The 20,541-nt window shown below is 51.3% G+C and overlaps 1 protein-coding gene across 6 annotated transcripts in view; it reads left to right on the forward strand.

Annotated features, from left to right (window-relative positions):
- Positions 1–10,760, forward strand: part of LOC105464308 (parvin beta) — a 138,927-nt gene extending 128,167 nt beyond the window's left edge. For 5 of the 6 annotated variants that reach the window (XM_011712087.3, XM_071080724.1, XM_011712088.3 and 2 more), the window contains 2 exons: positions 3,101–3,173; positions 7,825–10,760. In XM_011712087.3, coding sequence (XP_011710389.1) covers positions 3,101–3,173; positions 7,825–7,901 — 150 coding nt within the window. In that variant the 3' untranslated portion in view covers positions 7,902–10,760. The remainder of the gene's footprint in view (positions 1–3,100; positions 3,174–7,824) is intronic. The other variant, XR_976769.3, reaches the window with a different exon arrangement.
- The last annotated feature ends 9,781 nt before the right edge of the window (positions 10,761–20,541 follow it).

Here is a 20,541-nt window from a genome sequence, read left to right on the forward strand (position 1 = left end):
TCCTGCCTGGCATTTCCTCAGCCTGAGAAGAAAGAAGAAGGAAAATCTCACTTCAAAACAAATTACTGCGGGGCCAAGTGGCTGCAGAGCAGTGAGGCTTGGAAGGGGCTTTGCTCTCCCCTTAAACTGTTCTCTCATGGGGCAGCGGTGACCACCTCATCACCTGATCGCACCGTCCAGCTGTCTCTGAGTGTCTCTGCGTGTCACGCATCTCATCCCCAGCTCTTCCTAAGCATCCACTCCGTCTGCGCGGAACACGATTCCTCAGGCTTAAGAGGTGCACGGGAGAGACATATAAAAAGACCAGTCCAAATTGGTGCTGACTTTTACAATGGAGAAGAATCCTTTCTTAAAAGAAAAATCTTTTCTCACTGTTCCCCCTCTTTGCTATCCTGTCTCCATCTCAATTTGGGGTCAAGCCTGTTGTGTGTTTGAGTGTGCATGTGCGTACGTGCGTGTGAGCTCATTTGATGATATGGACGGTGGTCAGCTAAAGGAACCTGTGTTGCTAGGGGAGTGGAGGTGGGAGGCTCTTGGAGAACAGGCATAGATTCTGTTTCAGTCCTGGTTCCATGCCTTTGAGCCCTGTGCCTTTTTATTTTTTATTTTTTGAGGCAGGATCTCACTCTAGACTCTGTCTAGAGTGGAGTGCAGTGGTACGATCTCGGCTCACTGCAACCCCCACCTCCTGGGTTCAAGCGATTCTTCTGCCTCAGCCTCTTGAGTAGCTGGGATTACAGGTGTCTGCCACCATGCCTGGCTAATTGTTGTACTTTTAGTAGAGACAGGGTTTTACCATGTTGGCCAGGCTGGTCTTGAACTCCAGACCTCGTGATCCACCCGCCTTGGCCTCCCAAGGTGCTGGGATTACAGGCATGAGCCATTGCATCTGGCCACCCCGTGCCTTTTTAGGGCACCGATGTCCTAGCCCGTCTCAGCCCAACGCCCTCCTCTGTGAAAGAAGATGATACCCACCTCACACAGGGCCGGGAGGGGAAAGGGAGCCTGTACCGAATACACCGACCCCATGGTGGGTGCCCAGCACCCGCAGGTCGCTCCCTGCTCTCTCCTTAGGGAAGCTGTGTTCTGCACCTTCCACACGGTCCGTTCACACTCCTCCCCTGTTGCCAGTGTTTGGCCATCCTCAGGCCCAGCCCTGGTGCAGCACTCCCCCATCTCCAGGCAGGCTGTCCTGCAGGGTTGAGGTGTCTGCCATGTTGCCCGGTGCTCCCATTGGCAGCATCTGAGTTGGCCTCTGGAGCAGGGTCTCGGTCTGCTGTGCTCCCGCCCATGGGTGGACATGACCTGCCCTCCTGCCAGGCTGTGCCTTCCCCACTGACCCCGTGACTAGCCAGACCGTCTCGCGGTTGGCGCTGGCACATCATTCGCCCCTCTGCTTCTCCGAGCACAGGCTGTGTGTGCTGTGGAAGCTTTTCCAAAGCTGTTTTCCAGTGCTGTGCATTTGATTAACCTAGGGAAGCCTCTTTTTCCAGGTTAATTATTAAATTACATTGCAAGTAAAATTGTTCATGTTTCTGATTCATTGACCTCAAAATCATGAAAATATGATTGTTGAAGGAATTTTTTGTCTGTTTTTGAGACAGAGTCTTGCTCTGTCACCCAGGCTGGAATGCAGTGGCGCGATCTCAGCTCACTGCAACCTCCGCCTCCCGGGTTCAAGCGATTCTCGTGCCTCAGCCACCCAAATAGCTGGGATTACAGGTGCGCACCACCAAGCCTGGCTAATTTTTGTATTTTTAGTAGAGACGGGGTTTCACCACATTGATCAGGCTGGTCTCAAATGCCTGACCTCAATTGATCCACCTGCCTTGGCCTCCCAAAGTGCTGGGACTACAGGTGTGAGCCACCGCGCCCAGCCAGGATATTTGATTACTAAGAGCCCTGAAGTCCCTTGCACTATAACATCTGTGTTTGTTTGCTGTTTGATGGTTTGATGTCCCCTCCTCCCATCAGCCTTGTCTTGCAGCAGGTGGGTGGCTGGATGTAACCTAGTTCATCACCTGCATCCCTCTGAGTGGTCTTTAAACACAGCCCAGAAGGCTCTTATTTTAAACCTATTCAGCCATCATTAGGAGAATAAAAGTTTCAAGTACACTTGGGGGCTGAGGAGTAATAGACCCTTTAATTTCAGGGGAAGTCATGGTCGGGGGGAGGTGGCCGCCTTTCTGCAGCTCTAACAGGACCAAGGTCCTGCAGGCTGACCCTTGCAGCCACCGTCGGTCTGACTTCCCTTCTGACCGGCCCACTGTCCCTACTCAGTGCTGGGGCCCTCCCTCCCCTGAAGTCACCTCATCCTGCAGAGAGACACAGCCTCACCTGCAGATCTTTACAGCCCTTCCTGAGGCAGTGCCCAGGCCTGCGTGCCTCTGCACGGGACTCATCCTCTCTGGGCCTCGGTTTCCCTGTCTGTAAAATGGGGTCACTGTGGGCCAGGCGCGGTGGCTCACGCCTGTAATCCCAGCACTTTGGGAGGCTGAGGCGGGTGGATCACTTGAGTCCAAGAGTTAGAGACTAGCCTGGCCAACATGGCAAAACCTGTCTCTAAAAAAAATAAAAATAATGCAAAAATTAGCCGGGCACAGTGATGCGTGCTTATAGTCCCAACTACTGGGGAAGCTGAGGCGGGAAGATGGCTTGAGCCTGGGAGGTAGAGACTGCAGTGAGCCGAGATCTCACCACTGCACTAGCCTGTGCTCTAGACCCTGTCTGAAAAAAAGTAAGTAAATAAATAGATAAAATGGGGTCACTGTGACTTCTCATCATGTGGCTGGCATCTGGGGCAGAGCAGGCTCTTGGTGGCCCTGAGCCCTCGAGAGCAGGCCGGGTACCTCATCCTTCCATCTCTCAGCCCAGATCACCAGTGTGAGGGGTGAGAACCACCTAGTGAGTGCATGTGGCCCTCTGCAGACTTGCTCACCCGTCTCTGCCCACCCTGTGGTCTGCCCCAGGTTCACTGGGTCCTTGTGGACGTCAGCATTGCAAAGGCTCGGTCCTGTCCATGCTGGCTGTCCTCCAGCAGTGGGCAGTGGGTGGGAACGACTGTTGGACCCCAACGCTGACCCACCTGCTTCCTTGGCAGGTCCATAATGTGTCCTTTGCCTTTGAGCTGATGCTGGACGGAGGCCTCAAGAAACCCAAGGCTCGTCCTGAAGGTAATGCCCCTGGCTCAGGTTCCCCTGGGAGGGCTGCACATGGAGGGGAAGAAGAGTGGGTCCTAGAAGTGGCTGGAAGGCTGGCGTGTTGTTCCTCAGATGGGCCCCACGTCTCTGGCTCTGGGGCAACAGTCTACCAACCTCAACTCCTCAATCTCCTCATTTTGGGAACCAGGAGGGCTTCGCTGGTAGAGCTGGCAGTGCCAGTTCTTTAATAACCACTTGACTTTGAAGGACGTGGCCTCTGCCCACGGACCTCAGGATTAAGTGTGTCTCTGGCTGGCCACTCAGGCTGGAAATGCAGCTTTGAGCCCTGAGAAGATATTAAAGGCTTACTCAAATTTAATGACTGTTGGGGTGGAGGTCCCCTGATGCTCAGCCGAAGGCAGTGCCTGGGAGCAGGGACTTGGCACGCTCCTGCTCTGCGTGGGTTGGAGCTGGAGGCAGAAGGCTAGCAGAGCTGTAGGGGGGTGGCGGTCACTTCCCTGTCCCCACCTGGCTCCTGTGCCAAGTTACCTATAGGAGGACCCTCTCACCTGAGTGAGCATCAGAATTGCTGGGAAGGCTTCTTCATAGGTGCTTGGGGACAGCCAGGCTCCGCAGGACGTGGGTGGCACTCCCTGTGAACCCTGCTGGAAAGTTACAGGGCAGAGTTGAATATTAAAGGCTTTGACAAGTCCTGTATGAAGACATCTCTTTGCCTCCATCAAAACCTTTGCCATGCAGGAGAAGCCCACAGAACTCAGACACTGTGGGTTAGTGCCCGTGGGCCCCCCTTTGACCGTGGCCCCCTACCTAGCCCTGCTCCCTCTCCTGAGTCCCCCATGGCGGTGTATGAGTTGGGGGTCTGTGATGCTTCCTGCATCTGTTGCCAGCATCTGCTCAATGGCGGGCTTTGTAGAGTTTCCAAAATAGCTAGAAAATGGATCCTGTCCCTTCCATCCACCCACCGCAGCCTCTGCCTCCTGCCAGTCCACGCAGAAGGCTCCTGGCCAGTCCCTTCCTGCCTGTTCATCCTCCTCTCAGGGTTTCACAGGACAGTTTCACACCCTCCTGTCTCATTGTGTGTGTGGCTGTTTATTCTTTTTTGTTTTGAGACGGGGTCTCACTCTGTCACCCAGGCTGGAGTGCAGTGGTGTGATCACAGCTCACTGCAACCTCTGCCTCTTGGGTTCATACCATCCTCCCACGTCAGCCTCTCGAGTAGCTGGGACTAAGGTGCATACCACCATGCCCGGCTAATTTTTTAACTTTTCTTTTTTGTAAAGACAAGGTCTCACTATGTTGCCCAGACTGGTCTCGAACTTCTGGGCTCAAGCGATTCACCTGCCTCCCATCACAGGCGCAAGCCCCCGTGCCTGGCCTTGTTTGTTCTTTATTGTCCCTCCCTCCCCACTAGAATGGAAGCCTCAAGGGGGCAGGGATTTGTCCGCTGCATGCCGGTGCTGAGAACCGTGCCTGGCCTGGAAACTGCTCGACAGCACTGGATCCAAGCACACGTCCAGCAGGGAGTGTGGCAAGCTGCTGCCTGTAGAGGCCAGCCTGGCCTGGGTCTCTGGGACTCCTTGTTGCTGCTGCCCCTCAGCCCTTTTGTTGCTGCGAGGCAGGGGCATGAGGGAGTGGCTAGGGGCCCGAGGGATGCTGCTTTGCCTCTCCCCAGCTGTGCGTCTTCGGACAGGTTATTTTGCCTTTCTGTGCCAGGGCCTCCTCCTCATCTGTGCAGGGGAGTGACGACGGCACCTGCCTCCATGCGTCTCTTGGGGTTGCTGGGGGCGTGCATCACGCAGGACTTGTCAGAGCCTTCAGTGTTCAACTCTGCTCTGTACCTTTCCAGCAGGGCTCCCGGGCAGTGCCACCCGCGTGCTGCTGAGCCTGACTGCCCCTGAGCACCTATTCGGCTCAAGTGAGCTGCTCCTCTGAGCAGTGGAAGAGGTCCTGCCCACAGAACATGCCAGGTCCCTGCTGATGGTGGCTGCTAGCTCAGCGTTCGTGTCTGGTGGGTTGCACACTGTCAGGGAGGAGAAATCCTTGCTCATGTCCGCTGTGGGCTTGGCTGGGGCTTCCTTTGGTTTCCTGTAGCCTAAAGCCTGGGCCCTATCTGCAGCATGGGCTGCTCCCCCGTACCCTCAGAAGAACCCCTGGTGGCCCTTGGCCTCTGAGCTGCTGAGGAAGCCCTGGTTCTTTGTCCTCCCCAAACCCCTGACCTTTTTTTTTTTTCTGGGACAGTTTTGCTTTGTCACCCAGGCTGGAGTGCAATGGCACGATCCCAGCTCACTGCAATCTCCTCCTCCTGGGTTCAAGCAATTCTCTTGCCTCAGTTTCCCGAGTAGCTGGGATTACAGGCACCCACCACCATGCCTGGCTAATTTTTCTATTTTTAGTAGAGATGGTGTTTCACCATGTTGGCCAGGCTGGTCTTGAACTCCTGACCTCAGGTGATCCACCTGCCTCGGCCTCGCAAAGTGCTGGGATTACAGGTGTGAGCCATCGCGCCCAGCCCTTTGTCCCCTTTTTGAGGAGTGAGGCAGGAGCCCGTCCAGAGGCCGGGATATCCTCTGACAGGCCGGTTTCCGAGCAGGGGGTTTGCCCCGAGCCTGGATGTGTTTCCTACTCATCTGCCGCTGGACAGCACGTCAGGGAACCCACCACGGACACATGGAAACCAGGCCAGAGGCAGAGGCGCCACCGGCCTGGGGCAAATAGCAGGTTCTGCAGCCTCCCAGGCAGGGTCCCTCAGGTGTCCCAGGGCCTCTGTCCAGCCCAGGCAGGGGACAGAGCTGGTCTGCAGTGCTCATTAGCACTGTCGCTGGGCCAGCACTGGGCAGGGGCCAAGCCGCAGAGATTTATGAGACGGGGTCCCTGCTGAGCCTCTTGATTTTGTGGCTGATGCAATGAATGAGAGATTTTTCCTTCTTCATTCAAAACCATCTGGGGAGCAAGAATCAGGAGGTAACAAAGATGAGAATGACATGGAGACTGCAGCACAGTGGCTGTGGTCTCCCTGATGCCCTCCTCCAAGCTAGGCAGACTTACCTGGGTACCCAGGGCTGGTGGGGAGGGAGGCAGTGGCTGTGACCTCCTCCCCTGCGGGCCTGAAACTGCCCTGTTGGTCCCCACTGGGAGGAAGCAGAGCAGTCTCATGCCCCCTGCACGTGGGTGGGTCTGAAGAGCCAGGCCCATACCTAGTTCCCCAGGCCCCCAGCTCCGATGGGCATCCTGGCCCCCTACCCCCTTGCGGAGACCTGGCGGAGACTCCAGTGGGATCCCCGACCCTGCCCTTAAGGAGGCCCCTTGCCTGGGAGAAAGGCTTGTGGCTCGCTCGAAATTCACAGAGCCAAGTGCCGGAGCTGGATGGTGGGGTGGGTGTTTGGGGAGCACAGAGGGACTGAGGTTCACGGGTCACAGAAGGGGATGCCTGTCCCTGGGCACAGGTGCTAAGGGATGGCCGTGGTTAGCAGGGTCTGGCAGGGGTGTGAGGGTTGAGTTCTGTTTGTCCAGCAAGGCTGTCTCGAAGTTCTCAGAGTTCAGACCTGGGGGCTTTTGAGTGGGGGCATCGGTGCCAGGCTGCTGCTCTGGTCTCCCTGTGAGTCCACCATGGGAGTGGACTCAGAGGGGGCCAGGGAGTGACGGCCCCCGCCCCTGGGAGCTGCTCTGTCCCTGCTGCCCCCCTCGCCTTGGCCACCTCCAACTCCGTGGCTGCCATCCTCCCTCCGCTGCCTCCACTGGGCTGTTGGGAGCTGGGGTGGACCCTTCAGGCCAGGGGGAGACCCTGGGATCCCCGACAGAGCCCTGGGTGTGTTCCCAAGCCCACCGAGCCGAGTTCAGCCCTGCTTTTGCTCTGACAGCACACTTGTGGGCAGCTCATTTCTCCACAGTGAGTCTTGGTCCTCTTTGTAAAACGAGAGGGAAGGAAAGGAGGCTATGCAGGCTCTGATGAGGGTGTGCAAGTTGAGAAACTCCACGCCTGGTGACAAGGACAGTTGCTGATTCTTAGCATCCACCCCACCTGCTCTCTCAGTAACATGCTGTTTCTTGCTCTTGTGATCAGGGCTAAAGCACAAGGTCATCCTGTGGCTGCTTTTGGATCACAGGGAGTCAGGACTCAAAGGGCCTCGAGCATTATCTGGTCCAGGCCCATTTTACAGATGGAGAGTCTGAACCCCAAATCACGGAAGTCACTTAGAGGTCACAGAGCAAGTGAAATGAACAAGGTGTCTGATTCCCAGGAAGGTTCTTGTCCACCCAAAGAAAGTGGCCCAAGACTTCCAGGGCCCCAGAGGGAGCCGTCAGGTCCATTAAGTGTTACTAGGGTTTTTGGTCCCAGTAAGTGTCATTAGCCATGTCCCCCAACCGGTCCTTAGACACGTCCTGGTGCCGATCCAGGATGGGCTGTGGAAGCGTCTCTGTTCTTGTCACCCCAGGTGCCTGTCCCGCAGGGTGTCAGCCCGCGCCGGGAGCCCTCACACAACCGGTGTGTCTGGGGAGGCGCCGCCCAGAGCGTCCTGGATGTGGTGGTGGCAGGTCTTTAAGGGGAAGCGCTCTGTGTGGACGCGGCAGCTGGTGTCATGCTGGAGACATGGCTTCTGAGAGTACCTACTGCAATGACAGGAGGATGGCAGGGCCTCTGAGGTTTCTCTGTTTCCTTCTGCAGACGTGGTGAACTTGGACCTCAAATCCACCCTGAGGGTTCTTTACAACCTGTTCACCAAGTACAAGAACGTGGAGTGATGGAGGACCTGTGGACGGTGGCAGGAGTATCCCAGCAAGAAAGGCGACATCTGTCTGTGCCCTGTGCCTTTGCAGGGAGCCAGGTGCCATGGGCTTCTGGTCCAAACTGTGTTGACTGTCATCCCCACCCCACCCCTACCTCACGCCCGCACCACCCCCTGCCTCTTTTGGTGGTGGTTCTTAATCTTCTTTCCATGTAATTCCCAGTGGGCAAGAGCCTTTGAAAATGCAGGATTCTAAACACCCATGCTTGCGTTTGAGGCCTCGCATCACTCAGTTGCGTGGGATGGAGTCCGTTATTGTCTGCCTTGGCTGAAAGATGGAAAAAAGCCTGAAGCCCAACCCACAGCTAGTTGAGAGCACCCTGCATTCCACCTGATGGTGCAATTAGCGGTCACAGGCCTTCAGAAGTACAACATCAGCTCAGCAGGAATGCCAGCTCCCCGAGGACCCGGGCTTGATGATTCACCAGGGATCTCCTGGGCTGGGCTCTCCTTCGAAGTGATGCCTATTTAATAAAAGGATTTTGCAGTTTGAAAAACTTTAAAGTCCCAGAAGCTTAGATGTGACACGAGTGTCCTCCACCCACATTCCTATGGCTTCTTGGCCACTCGTTGTTGTTTTAATGTAGCTTTCGCACGAACATCTAAGACTCAGGATGGCCCAGCTCCCACAGGCATTGAAAGGAGCTGTTTGCTGGGGATGTTTCTTCATTTCTTGCTGTGGTTGAGGGGCTGGGTCTGGAGATGGCTCTAATTGTGCTGCTTGAGACAGCTTGCACCCCAGCTTTCCCCTTCAGAGGCCCTTTTTGGGAACGAATGTGTCTTCGGAAACTTTAAAATGAGGGGGTGCGTCGGTTCACTGGCTTTGTGTAGTAAAGTGCCGCAGGTGAGTGGCTGAGACATCAGAGAGTTACATCCTTGGGCCTTTCACCTTGGCTTGTAGATGCCGGCTTCCCCCAGTATCTTCACATGGTCTCCCCTCTGTGTGTCTGTGTCCTCACTGCCTCTTTTATTTTATTTATTTATTTAGTTTTGAGACGGAGTCTTGCTCTGTCACCAGGCTGGAGTGCAGTGGCATGATCTTGGCTCACTGCAACCTCTGCCTCCCAGATTCGAGCCATTCTCCTGCCTCCGCCTCCCAAGTAGCTGGAACCACAAGTGCATACCACTAGGCCCATCTAATTTTTGTATTTTTAGTAGAGATGGGGTTTCACCATGTTGGCCAGGCTGGTCTCAATCTCCTGACCTTGTGATTCGCCCACTTCAGCCTCCCAAAGTGCTGGGATTACAGGTGTGAGCCACCATGCCCATGCCCAGCGTTTAATTTTAATTTTTATTTTTTTTGGAGATAAGGTCTCACTCTGTCACCCAGGAGTAAAGTGGTGCCACCTCAGCTCACTGCAGCAGCCTTGATCTCCCAGGCTTAATTGATCCTCCCACCTCAGCCTCCCAAGTAGCTGGGACTACAAGTGCATACCACTAGGTCCATCTAATTTTTGTATTTTTTGTAGAGACAGGATTTCACCATGTTGCCCAGGCTGGTCTCAAACTCCTGGGTTTGAGCGACCCACCCACCTCAGCCTCCCAAAGTCCTGAGATTATAGGCACTAGTGGCCATGCCCAGCCCGACCCCCTCTTCTTAGAAGGGCTGTGGTCCTATTGGATTAGGGCGCACTTATATGACCTCATTTATCTTGATTACCTCCATAAAGACCCTATCTCCAAATACCATCACATCAGAGGGGCTGGGGTTAGGACTTCAGCATGTGGATTTGGAGGCGGGGGACATAATTCCCCTTGTAACGGGAGGATATGAAGTGTTCATCTCACTCTCCCTGTAGCCCTGAGAGCATCTCCCTTTAGAGTATCCTGTAAAAGGAGTCGCTGCTCACTCAGTTATGAGCTGTTCACCCCCTCGCTCACCCCAGCTCTGCAGAGAATTGGGGATCCCATCCGCCATGCTTTCTGGGCTGGCCTCTGGTCGCAGTGGCTCCCTCGCTGTGGCGCCCCCCTCCCCAGCTCCTTCCCAGGGTTATGACCCGCCAACCCCCTGGATTGCACCTGCAGCAAAGCGGCCGCCTTCCTTGGCATCTCTCAGCATTCTCTGTAGTGAGCCTGGCCTTTCTGATCCTGTTAGCTTTTTGTCTTCCTGCCGCAGATCAGAGCTGTGGAGTAAGTTTTAATACGAAATCGAATGCCAACACCGAAGTTTTAGAAAACAGTTTAATATTCCCCCTCAGTTCCGGCTGTTGCTAGGCTGGGGATGATTTCAGAATGGCCATTTTGATGGAGGTGATTTCCCAGCGGGGGAAAGAAATAATTAAAACAGCATTACGGTGTCTCCTGCGGGATGCAGTGACATTAAAGAGCCACACTGACAAAAAACCTGGGACTGGAACGTTCTGTGCTGCCTGTGTGGCACGGACAGGATCACGGCCCCCTGGAGCTGGTGGAGCGGCCCGGCCTTGCCCTGCTCCCACGTGGGCCTGGAGAGGGCGCTGTGCCTTCCTGGGGTTGGGGATTTGAAAAGAACAGAGCTTGGGCAGGCGCAGTGGCTCATGCCTGTAATCCTAGCACTTTGGGAGTCTGAGGCAGGTGGATCACTTGGGGTCAGAAGTTCAAGACCAGCCTGGCCAACATGGTGAAATCCCGTGTCTATTAAAATACAAAAATTAGCCAGGCGTGGTGGTGCATGCCTGTAGTCCCAGCTACTCAGGAGGCTGAGGCAGGAGAATGGAATGAACCCGGGAGGCAGAGGTTGCAGTGAGCTGAGATCATGCCACTGCACTCCAGCCTGGGTGACAGAGTGAGACTCCACGTCTCAAAAAAAAAAAAAAAAAAAAAAAACCACAGAAAATCAGAGCTGCAACTTTCAGCCAAAATGAGCAATCCCAGCCCATTCTGTGTCATCAGAGGGGAGAGGCCAGTTACTCTGGGAGGGGGCTTCACCTTCCCAGGGAGGTCCTGGCAGCCCCCATCTGGTAAACACATGCCCATCCTCGTGTCCATGTCACACTCTTCTGGGTTTCAAGTTGAACAGTAAAAGGAATCATAAGATCTGTAGGGAAGCTACACAGGCCTCGTGTTTCACAACAGGGACCCTTAAAGGCCATGGTTCCAGCAAAGGATGGGATTGTTTTTAAATTTTGAGATAAGATCTTGCTGCGTTGCCCAGGCTGGAGTGCAGTGGTCATTCACAGACACACCTGTAGCAGACTACAGCCTTGAACTCCTGGGCTCAGGTGATCCACCCGCTTCTGCATCCCGAGTCCCTGGAACCACAGGTGCATGCCACTACACCCGGCTTGGATGTGATCTTTTGTCCACACTCTTTTCCAATTGGTTCAAAGGTGTAGGTGTGCCTTTTGCATACCTGGGGAGGGTCCCATTAGGCTTGACTCCTCTCATTTTTCTCCATTCACCATCAGTTTGAGTCCGAAATCATAGCATGGCCTGGACAGATGCGTCAAGGGGCCGGTTGCAAGGCAGAATTTAGGGTGAACTCGATTCCTCTAGGCTCGGGATGAATGGCTGCTGGGACATGAGGCTTGGGTGTGAGATGCCCTGTCTGCTGCTGCTCTTGGTTCTTAGTTCAGAGAAGTTCTGGGACCCTTTCTCCTCCCAGCACCACCTTTTCAGTGAATGGTTCTTTGAAGAGGAACCCTGGTCCATAGGAACTAAGTGAAAGCAAGGCCGTGTGTGTCCACCCGTGGGGACAAACATCCCAGTACAAGGGGGTCTCAGGTCTGCAAGGCCCGAGTGGACGCTCGGACAAGGGCAGGAAGGTATTTGCTGATTCTCCTTCTCCACGTGACGTGTCTCTCAACCCACACCAGCTAGGGGAGCCTCCCGCAGCTTCAGTTCCCCTTTGACACCCACACAGTGTTATGCAAGCACTGAGCCCAGAGCCCCGCTGGGCCGTGGTGTCCTAATTGGAGGTGACAAAGAGCAGTTTTATTTTAAAGCGACTGAATCCTTTCCCCCTGTTTTGTGTGCCAGTATTTTACTGTCTTCATAACTGTTTTAAGCAATGTTTACTTTAGATTCCTGGACGTTAAATAAAACCCACGAAAACCCTGGCCATGCTGTTGGGCAGGCCCACCTGGCTGACCGCAGGAAGCAAGCGCTTTTTGGGAGCTCGCTGCAACACCAGGCAAACACTTCTTAAGCCAGAGATGCGGTTAGGACAATGCCACGTGGCGTCACAGTATGCTATTATTTATTCCAATAAAGAACTCGTGAGCATGGGCCTGTCCACCGTCTTTGTTTGGCTGCTGTTTTTATCTTTCATGCATTTAGCATTCATGGGTGGTGCCAGCCAAGTAACAGGTGCCAGGGCCTTGTGACTCCACCCAGCCCTGCTTCCCGGGGCCTTCCAGTTGGACAGGAGCTGGGGGAAGAGCCGGTTCACAGCCCTTTGTGGGGGATGGGGCTTTGGGAACCCCAAGCTTCCGCTGGCACCACAAGGAGAAAAGGGCAGCAGAGTCACAGCTGCAGGTGAGTAACAAAGGCTCATCTGCCCCTCTGCCTGGGTCCAGACTGTACACGCACAAAGCTAGCGGCCAGGGGCACAGGCTGCATGAACACGTGGAGGTGGTCTCCTTACTCTTCATGCTGTGACGTCATAGGGCCTTGCATGCTGACCAGTAATTGACCGCTCTTGACTCTGCAAGGCAAAGGACCCCTGTGTGACAGAGATGGTGGCCTGCCCTCCGTGCTGGCCCTGCCGTAAACCCTCCTCGGCACAGGTCATAGCAGGCTTCAGGCGCATCAAACTTTATGAAATGATGATAAAGTTGTGACTATTCCAGGATGGGTAGCCTGGAGAGAAAGGCAGCCATACTATTTTTTTTAAAAAAAGAAAAAACTAACAATTATAAACCGTAGATGGAAGGAATCTGGGCTTTGGAGAAGTGCCTGGGTTTGTGTCCACCTTTGTCCCTGTGTGACCGTGACTGCAGGGAGCAAAGTAGCCCACACCTTCCAGCTGAGGGTTCTGAAGGACAAAGTCAACCTCCTTCCTTCAAAGTCAGCCATCCTCAGCGGAGAGGGAGGTTCTGCCACTTGGGGGATCTTTGGCAACGTCTGGAGACAGTTTGGGTTGTCACAGCTCGGGAGGAGGCGTTCTGGGCAGGTAGCTGGTGGGGCCTGGGTTACTGCTTAACATCCCGCAGTGCACGGGACAGGCTCCCTTCCCCCCAGCGAAGAATCACCCGGCCCCCGTGTGCACTGCGCTGAGGTTGGGAAGCCCTGCAGCGGAGTGCCAGGTCCTTGAGCCGGCCTGTCTTCGCCTGTGCTTTTATTGGGTAGGACTCAACTGTTACTATTGATGGGGATAAAATATTGTCCACTGAGATGCCGAGTCTTTGAGGCCAGCAATGGTGCAGAACCTTTTGGAGATCTTCCAATTGGTTCTGTTCAGCCGTCATTTACTAAGGGTCTGGTTTGTCCAAAGCTGGGGCAAGTGGCCAGTGAGAAGAGTGTCCCCTGTCCTTGAGCCGGTGGAGTGAGAGGCAACGCCCAGAAAGGAGGGGTGCGGGTGGGGCAGGGGAGTGGTTACCTGCCTGGAGAGGGACAGCCGAAGCCTGGAGACGGTGCGGTAGAAGCCAGTCTTTGAGAAGGAACAGGACCTGGGTGCTTCAGGTGGGCTGGAGTAGGGACTAATCCAGGTGGCTTTAATTCTTTGTCTATTACAAAAATTGGTTTTGGGCTGAGCGTGGTGGGCTCTGACTCATGCCTGTACTCCCAGCACTTTGGGGTGGATCACTTGAGGCTAGGAGTTCAAGACCAGCCTGGCCAACATGACAAAACCCTGTCTCCACTAAAAACAAACAAAAAAACCCACAAAAAAATAAAAATTAGCTGGGCATGGTGGCACACACCTGTAATCCCAGCTACTCGGGAGTCTAAGGCATGAGAATCGCTTGAACCCGGGAGGCGGAGGTTGCAGTGAGCCGAGGTCACCCCACTGCACTCCAGCCTGGGTAACAGAGTGAGACTCTGCCTCAAAAACAAAAAAGAAAAGTGTAGGTGACATAGGACGATTCTGAAGATGCTCTTAGACTGACCTGATTCTCCCACCTTTCTCACTTGTTGTTCTTAAATATAACTGCAGTCTGGGCACAGTGCCTCATGCCTGAAACCCCAGCACTTTGGGAGACTGAGGCAGGCGAATTGCCTGAGGTCCGAAGTTCAAGACCAGCCTGGCTAACATGGTGAAACCCCATCTCTACTAAAAATTAAAAAATTAGCCAGGCGTGGTGGCAGGTGCCTGTAATCCCAGCTACTAGGGAGGCTGAGGCAAGAGAATCACTTGAACCCAGGAGGCGGAGGTTGCAGTGAGCTGAGATTGTGCCATTGCACTCCAGCCTAGGCAACAAGAGGGAAACTCAGTCTCAAAAACAAAACAAAACAAAACAAAAATTGCTTCTGTCCCATTCTGTCAGGCTGATGCACTGGCATGAGCTGCATGCCCCCAGAAAGGTCCCCCAATTCAGTCGTCACCTCCCCAGGGGGCTGTGGTGGGGAAGGGGCTCTCTGCTTAGGTTAGGGCCCCTCCTTTCCTGGTGGCCAGTCTCTGGGGAACTGACATTCCACTGCCACTTGCCCTCAGATGTGGCAGAACTGGCAGAATCTGAGAATCTCGAGAAGGAAGGGACCTTCGGAGGTCACCTCCGTTCATCCTTACCCAGGCAGGAAGTCCCGGCCACTGCAGGCATGGGAATCTCTGTTCCTTCTGCAAGGACAGTGCCCTGGGGTTGGGCAGCTCGGAATTAGTGAGGTTTTCGGTGGAAACCTGCTCTTTGGGGTTTAAATTTGATTTAATACATCATCATTATCTTCACCAGCGTGAGGCTTTGCCCTGGGGCAGGGGGCAGGGAATCCCTGTGTCCAACACAGTAGGACCCTGGAACGTTCATTTGGTCAGTGCGTTTTGGGAGCCTGCTGTGTGCCGCTGAGGTGTTGGGCGTGGGGCGGTGGGGGTGTGCTAGGGCACAAGGACCGGGAGAGAGTGGAGCGGCAGGGGGACAACACATCGAGGCCGATGAGGAAATGCAACTGGGGGCAGGTCTGGGATGAAGATGCAGCAGAGGACTGCATGTATGCATAGAGGCGGGTAGGAAGGTCTCTGACACCAGGGAATTGGGGCAAAGGCCCCACATTCTTCCAGTCCCCAGCCCCTCAGATTTAGGTGGTTATGTGGCTGGTCCCAACAGCTGGGACGTGGTCACGCCGGACAGCTTTTGTCACTTCTTAAGGCAGACCGTCACCTTAAAGCATCCAACACCTTTGTGGATGTTTGGTGTGTTTTCAAAACATCCACACAGGGTTCTGATGTTCTAGGTGGCTTTGGAATGTTGTGCTAGATTTCCTTCCACAATCCCATTCTTAAAAAAAGTATTGCCAAGGTGAGCCTGAAACACTGTTTCAGAAAGCAGGGAAGCACAGTTATCCCTGGTGTCCTCTGTGGAGTGAATCCAGGACCCTGGAGGATACCAAAATCTGAAGATACTCAATTCCCTGATATCAAACAGCACAGTATTTGCATATAACCTATGCACATCCTCCTGCATACTTTAAACCAGCTCTAAATTACTTTTGATACCTAATACAATGTAAATGCTATGTAAATAGTTGTTACACTGTATCACTTAGGGAATAATGACAAGGAGAAAAAATCTGCATGTGTCTGGTACAGATGCCATTGTTTCTTGATATTTTTAATTCATGGTTTGTTAAATCCATGAATGTGCAGCCAAGGACATGGAAGGGCCAACTGTACTCAAGGAATGATGGGGACATGTCAAAAGGACAGAGGCACAAACAGCATCCACATTTTGGATACTTCAAGCATCTGAAGGAGCAATGTGGAGTATAACACATTGGACTTTTTTAATTCATGCACTTAGAGTGATATTAAACTAGGATGAGAGCAAAGGCTTTTTTTTCTTTTAACATTTTACTTTTAGATAGTTTCAAACTTGCAGAAAAGTTGCAGGAATACTACAAAGACTTCCTATGTGTATTAATCCATTCTCATGCTGCTAAAAGAGACATACCCAAGACTGGGTAGTTTTAAAGGAAAAAGGTTCAATGGACTCACCGTTCCACATGGCTGGAGAGGCCTCACAATGATGGCGGAAGGCGAAGGAGGAGCAAAGGCATGTCTTACATGGCGGCAGGCAAGAAAGTGTGTTTAGCGGAGCTGTCCTTTATAAAACCATCAGATCTCATGAGACTTATTCATCATCATGAGAACAGCACAGAAAACCCCGCCCCTATGAGTCAATTATCTCCCACCAGGTCCCTCCCATGACATGTGGGGATTATAGGAGCTGCAATTCAAGATGAGATTTGGGTGGGGACACAGCCAAACCATATCACTATGTTTACCTGGAGACTCATGAATGTTAACATTTTTACTTTATCCTCTTTACTCTCTGCCTATCCCCGCCTGTCTGTCTGCCTCTCTCTTGATATAATAATAATGATATATATATATTTCTTTTAGACACACACATTTACCTGGTGATAGATACATTTTCTGAATCTTTGAGGGTAAGTTGTAGGCACTATATCCTCTTCACCTCTAAATACATCAGTGTATGCTTCCTAAAAGTAAAGACATTCTCTTCCATAATCTCAGTATGTGTCATAATCAGGAAATAACATTGATACAATGGCATTGTCTAATCTACAAGCCTTAATTATGTTTTTTTCCAATTGTCTCAATGATGTCCTTTATACCAAAATAAGAGGCAGAACATGGCATTGAGTGAGTTGTCCTATCTCTCCAGCCTCCTGTAGTCTGGAGTGGCCCTTCGGTCTTTCCTTATGTTTCATAACCTTGACTCTTTGGAGAATGCAAGCCAGTTATGTTCCAGAATGTGTTGCAGCTTGGGTTGGTCTAGTATTTTCCTTGTGATTAAATCCAGGTTATGCATTTTTGGTAGAAGTGATGTGTTCTTCTCAGTGCATCGTTACCAGGAGACATGTCATGTTGATTGGTCTAATTTCTTTTTTTTTTTTTAAGTTCTAGGGTACATGTGTACAATATGCAGGTTTGTTACATATGTATACATGTGCCATGTTGGTGTGCTGCACCCATTGACTCGTCATTTACATTAGGTATATCTCCTAATGCTATCCCTCCCCGCTCCACCCACCCCACGACAGGCCCTGGTGTGTGATGTTCCCCTTCCTGTGTCTATGTGTTCTCATTGTTCAATTCCCACCTATGAGTGAGAACATGCGGTGTTTGGTTTTCTGTCCTTGCGATAGTTTGCTCAGAATGATGGTTTCCAGCTTCATCCACGTCCCTACAAAGGACATGAACTCATCCTTTTTTATGGCTGCATAGTATTCCATTGGTCTAATTTCTTATGCTGTTAGTTTTGATTACTTAGCATGTGAGCACACGTCTGTGGTCCCAGCTACCCGGGAGGCTGAGTGGGGAGGATCACTTAAACCCAGGAGTTCAAAGCTGCAGTGAGTCTTGATCACACCACTGTACTCCAGTCTGGGTGACAGAGTGAAACACTGTTTCTATTTTTAAAAAGTATATATTAGTTAATATAGTGTTTATCAAGTTTGTACACTAAAAAATGTAATTCTTCTTTGTAATCAATCAATATTTATGAGGAAATAATTTTCACTTTTGGAGTTACCTTTCCGTCAGGAATAACTAGAAACCTCCACAAAACATAGGAAACAGTTACTTCAGACATTGGACATGCCTTTGCTCCCCCTTCAGCTTCCACCATGATTGTGAGGCCTCCCCAGCCATGGTGGGACTGTGAGTCCATTAAACTACCTTTCTTTATAAATTACCCAGTCTTGGGTATGTCTGTTTTAGCAGCATGAAAACAGACTAATAGACATAGGAACTCTTTGTACTTTCCTGAAGCTTTTCTGTGAGTTTGAAACTCTATAAAAGTAAAATGTTAAGAGGCAAGTCAGATCTGTGATCCCCAAGAAAAGGGTGGCGAGTGAGGTGAGCCCTACCCTGGCCTTGGTTTTCTGCTTGGACATAATTCCTGGACTGTGCTGTAGTCAGGGGGACCCAGTAAGTGCCCGGTCTCACTGATTCGAGGAGACAAAGATCAGAGCTTGAGGAGATGACGCTTATTAAAAAACAGACATCGAAAGAATATTTCTGCCAGAAAAATGCCAACACTTCTTAAAGAAATACAACAAAATTCAGCACCCAACAACATAAACATTTAATGTCTAGCATTCAATAAAACATTCTTTTACATCTAAAGAAGCAGAAGAACGTGACCCACAATTGGGAGGAAAATCAGTCCACAGAAGCAGACCAGCAAATGACAGAGGTGGGAGATTCTACGGGACAACTGACCTGATGTTTAAAAAATGTTAGTGTCATGGAAGATTGTTCTAGATTGAAGGGCTCTAAAGAGACATGAAAACCAAATGCAATCACATGTGATATGTGATCCCTGAATGGATCTTGGAGTAAAAAAAAAAAAAAAATACAGCTGTAATAGACATTTTTTGAAGCCTTGGTGAAATCTGAATGTGGATGAAATATTAGAAAACCTTCTATCAATGCTAATTTTCTTAGGCGTCATAATGGTATTGTGTTATGCAGGTGAATGTATTTGTTTTTGGAGAAACCTTCTGAAGTATTTCGAGGTATCATCCCTAAAGTGATATGATCCCTGCAATTTATTTATTTTTATTTTATTATTATTTTTAAAAGTTTTAGTTGTGGTTAAAAATACATGTAACATAAAATTTACTGTCTTAACTATTTTTAAGTATACAGTTCAGTAGTGTTAGGTATATTTGCACAGGTATATTTCATACTGTGTCTCTGAAATAAAAAAGACTGGAATAATTCCCTTCTATCCATGCCTTTCTCTTAACTGGGGCTTGGGGGTGCTTAGACTTATCTCCATGTTACTCTTCCAATTCTTAGAGTCCCTCTCTTCCCCTAAACAATACTGTACACACAGGAGGCTCGGTGAGTTGTGGATTTAGTATGTTGTAACTCTACACCATGCAGGATTAGATTCCGCATCGATTTTTACATCAGCCCTGCAGCCCCAAGAGATAAGAGATGCTTTGAGGGCTATCAGAGAACTCCCTATATTCTGAACATACCTTGAGCTGAGAATGTAAAGCCCTGGGACTGTCCTTTTCCTGCTTTAAACTCTTTGGTGTGATGATAACAAGCTCAACCCACAGTCCTTAGATAACCTGTGCTTGTATTGCGTATGGAAGCCACAACTCTGCCAAAGCCGCAATTTAATAGGTACTTAGTTCTGAGTGATGACAGGTAATTATTTTGCCATCACAGGCTACGATCTATTAGAACTCCATTCTCTAACAGTTACTAGGTCCTCACTGCCTTTAAATCAGCCAGAACAAGTAACCAATCCCAGTTCCCATCCTGGAGGTCGTGTTGCCTGCAGTTGTTTCTGGTAACAAATCTGAGGTTAATTGGGATTCAGTTGCCGATGATTAGGGTCTCTTCAGTTGTTTGGAGGAGAAAGGAATCTAATACAGGAAACTGTGTGATTCTCAAGCCACTGGAAGGCTGGAGGCAGCGCCTCCAGCAAGGACTCGTGGAAGAATACTGCAGAGCTGGCTCCTGAAGGAAGCTGCCGAGTGAGGCTGGCCCTAGAAGCATGCTTTCTGGGTTAAATGCTTTAGGTTCACCTCTGCAGATCCACTCCCCACCATTTTCTCTCCTGACATCTATGGACCACAGCTGGGGACTTCTTTTCTCTGGCTTCTGGCTGGATGTAGCCAGGGGAGGCCCTGGCAGGAGGGAGGAGAGTGAGGCCTGGTCATTGATTTGCCCAGCTGTGCCCTTCTGCTGGGTCACCATGAGCTGGCTACCAAAGGCCACAGCTCCTATCCCGAGGCCCCTCTTAGAGCTTTAGTGATTCTGTTCCTGGGCTCTGCCACCCACTCCCTCCTTTGCCGTCTAGGTTTTAAAGAAGTAACAGCTCCCCCATATTGCTAGCCTGGGTTGCAGCACCGTTTCTTCTGCGTTCCTTTAACCCTGCCCCAGCTGTCCCTTTATTAAATAGTCTTCAGTTAGCACATGCAAAAGCGCCGTCTCTTGGCTGCTGGGACTGGGGCTGCTACACCTACATGGCTGTGATCCAGAGTCAGAAGCCACCACCAGAACCACTGAGTCCAGAGCTGGGCTGAGCCTGCTACACACACCCTAGCAAAATAGGTCCTGCATGGTGGCTCCTTTCCCCACCTGTCACAAGCCCCAGTCCAGCACGGGCACATCAGAATGGCAGGGACTGATTCATGCACCTCAGTTTCTTCCTCTGTAATATGGGGGTGATGATTGTACCTACCTCACAAGGAAGTTTCCAGTAAAATGAAAGCCCTTAAAATTATGTTTGTTTCATCACCAATGACTCCATAAATATTAGCAACAATACCAGTACTAAGTTTGGTCATTTTTATATTAACTTCTCGTAAACAACCCTACTTTCCTGCTCTCACACACTCCTTACACCTGCAGCCCACCTCATTTAGCCACTTTCTACCTAACCTGTCAGAAAGGGTGGATAGCTTCCCAGTCACCTGTTGCTAGGGAAACACCATTTCAGCCCGGATGGTGAAGATTCCAGCTTGAGAGACCAGCT

Source organism: Macaca nemestrina, chromosome 15 (genome assembly GCF_043159975.1).
Source record: "Macaca nemestrina isolate mMacNem1 chromosome 15, mMacNem.hap1, whole genome shotgun sequence".
NCBI lineage: Eukaryota > Metazoa > Chordata > Mammalia > Primates > Cercopithecidae > Macaca > Macaca nemestrina.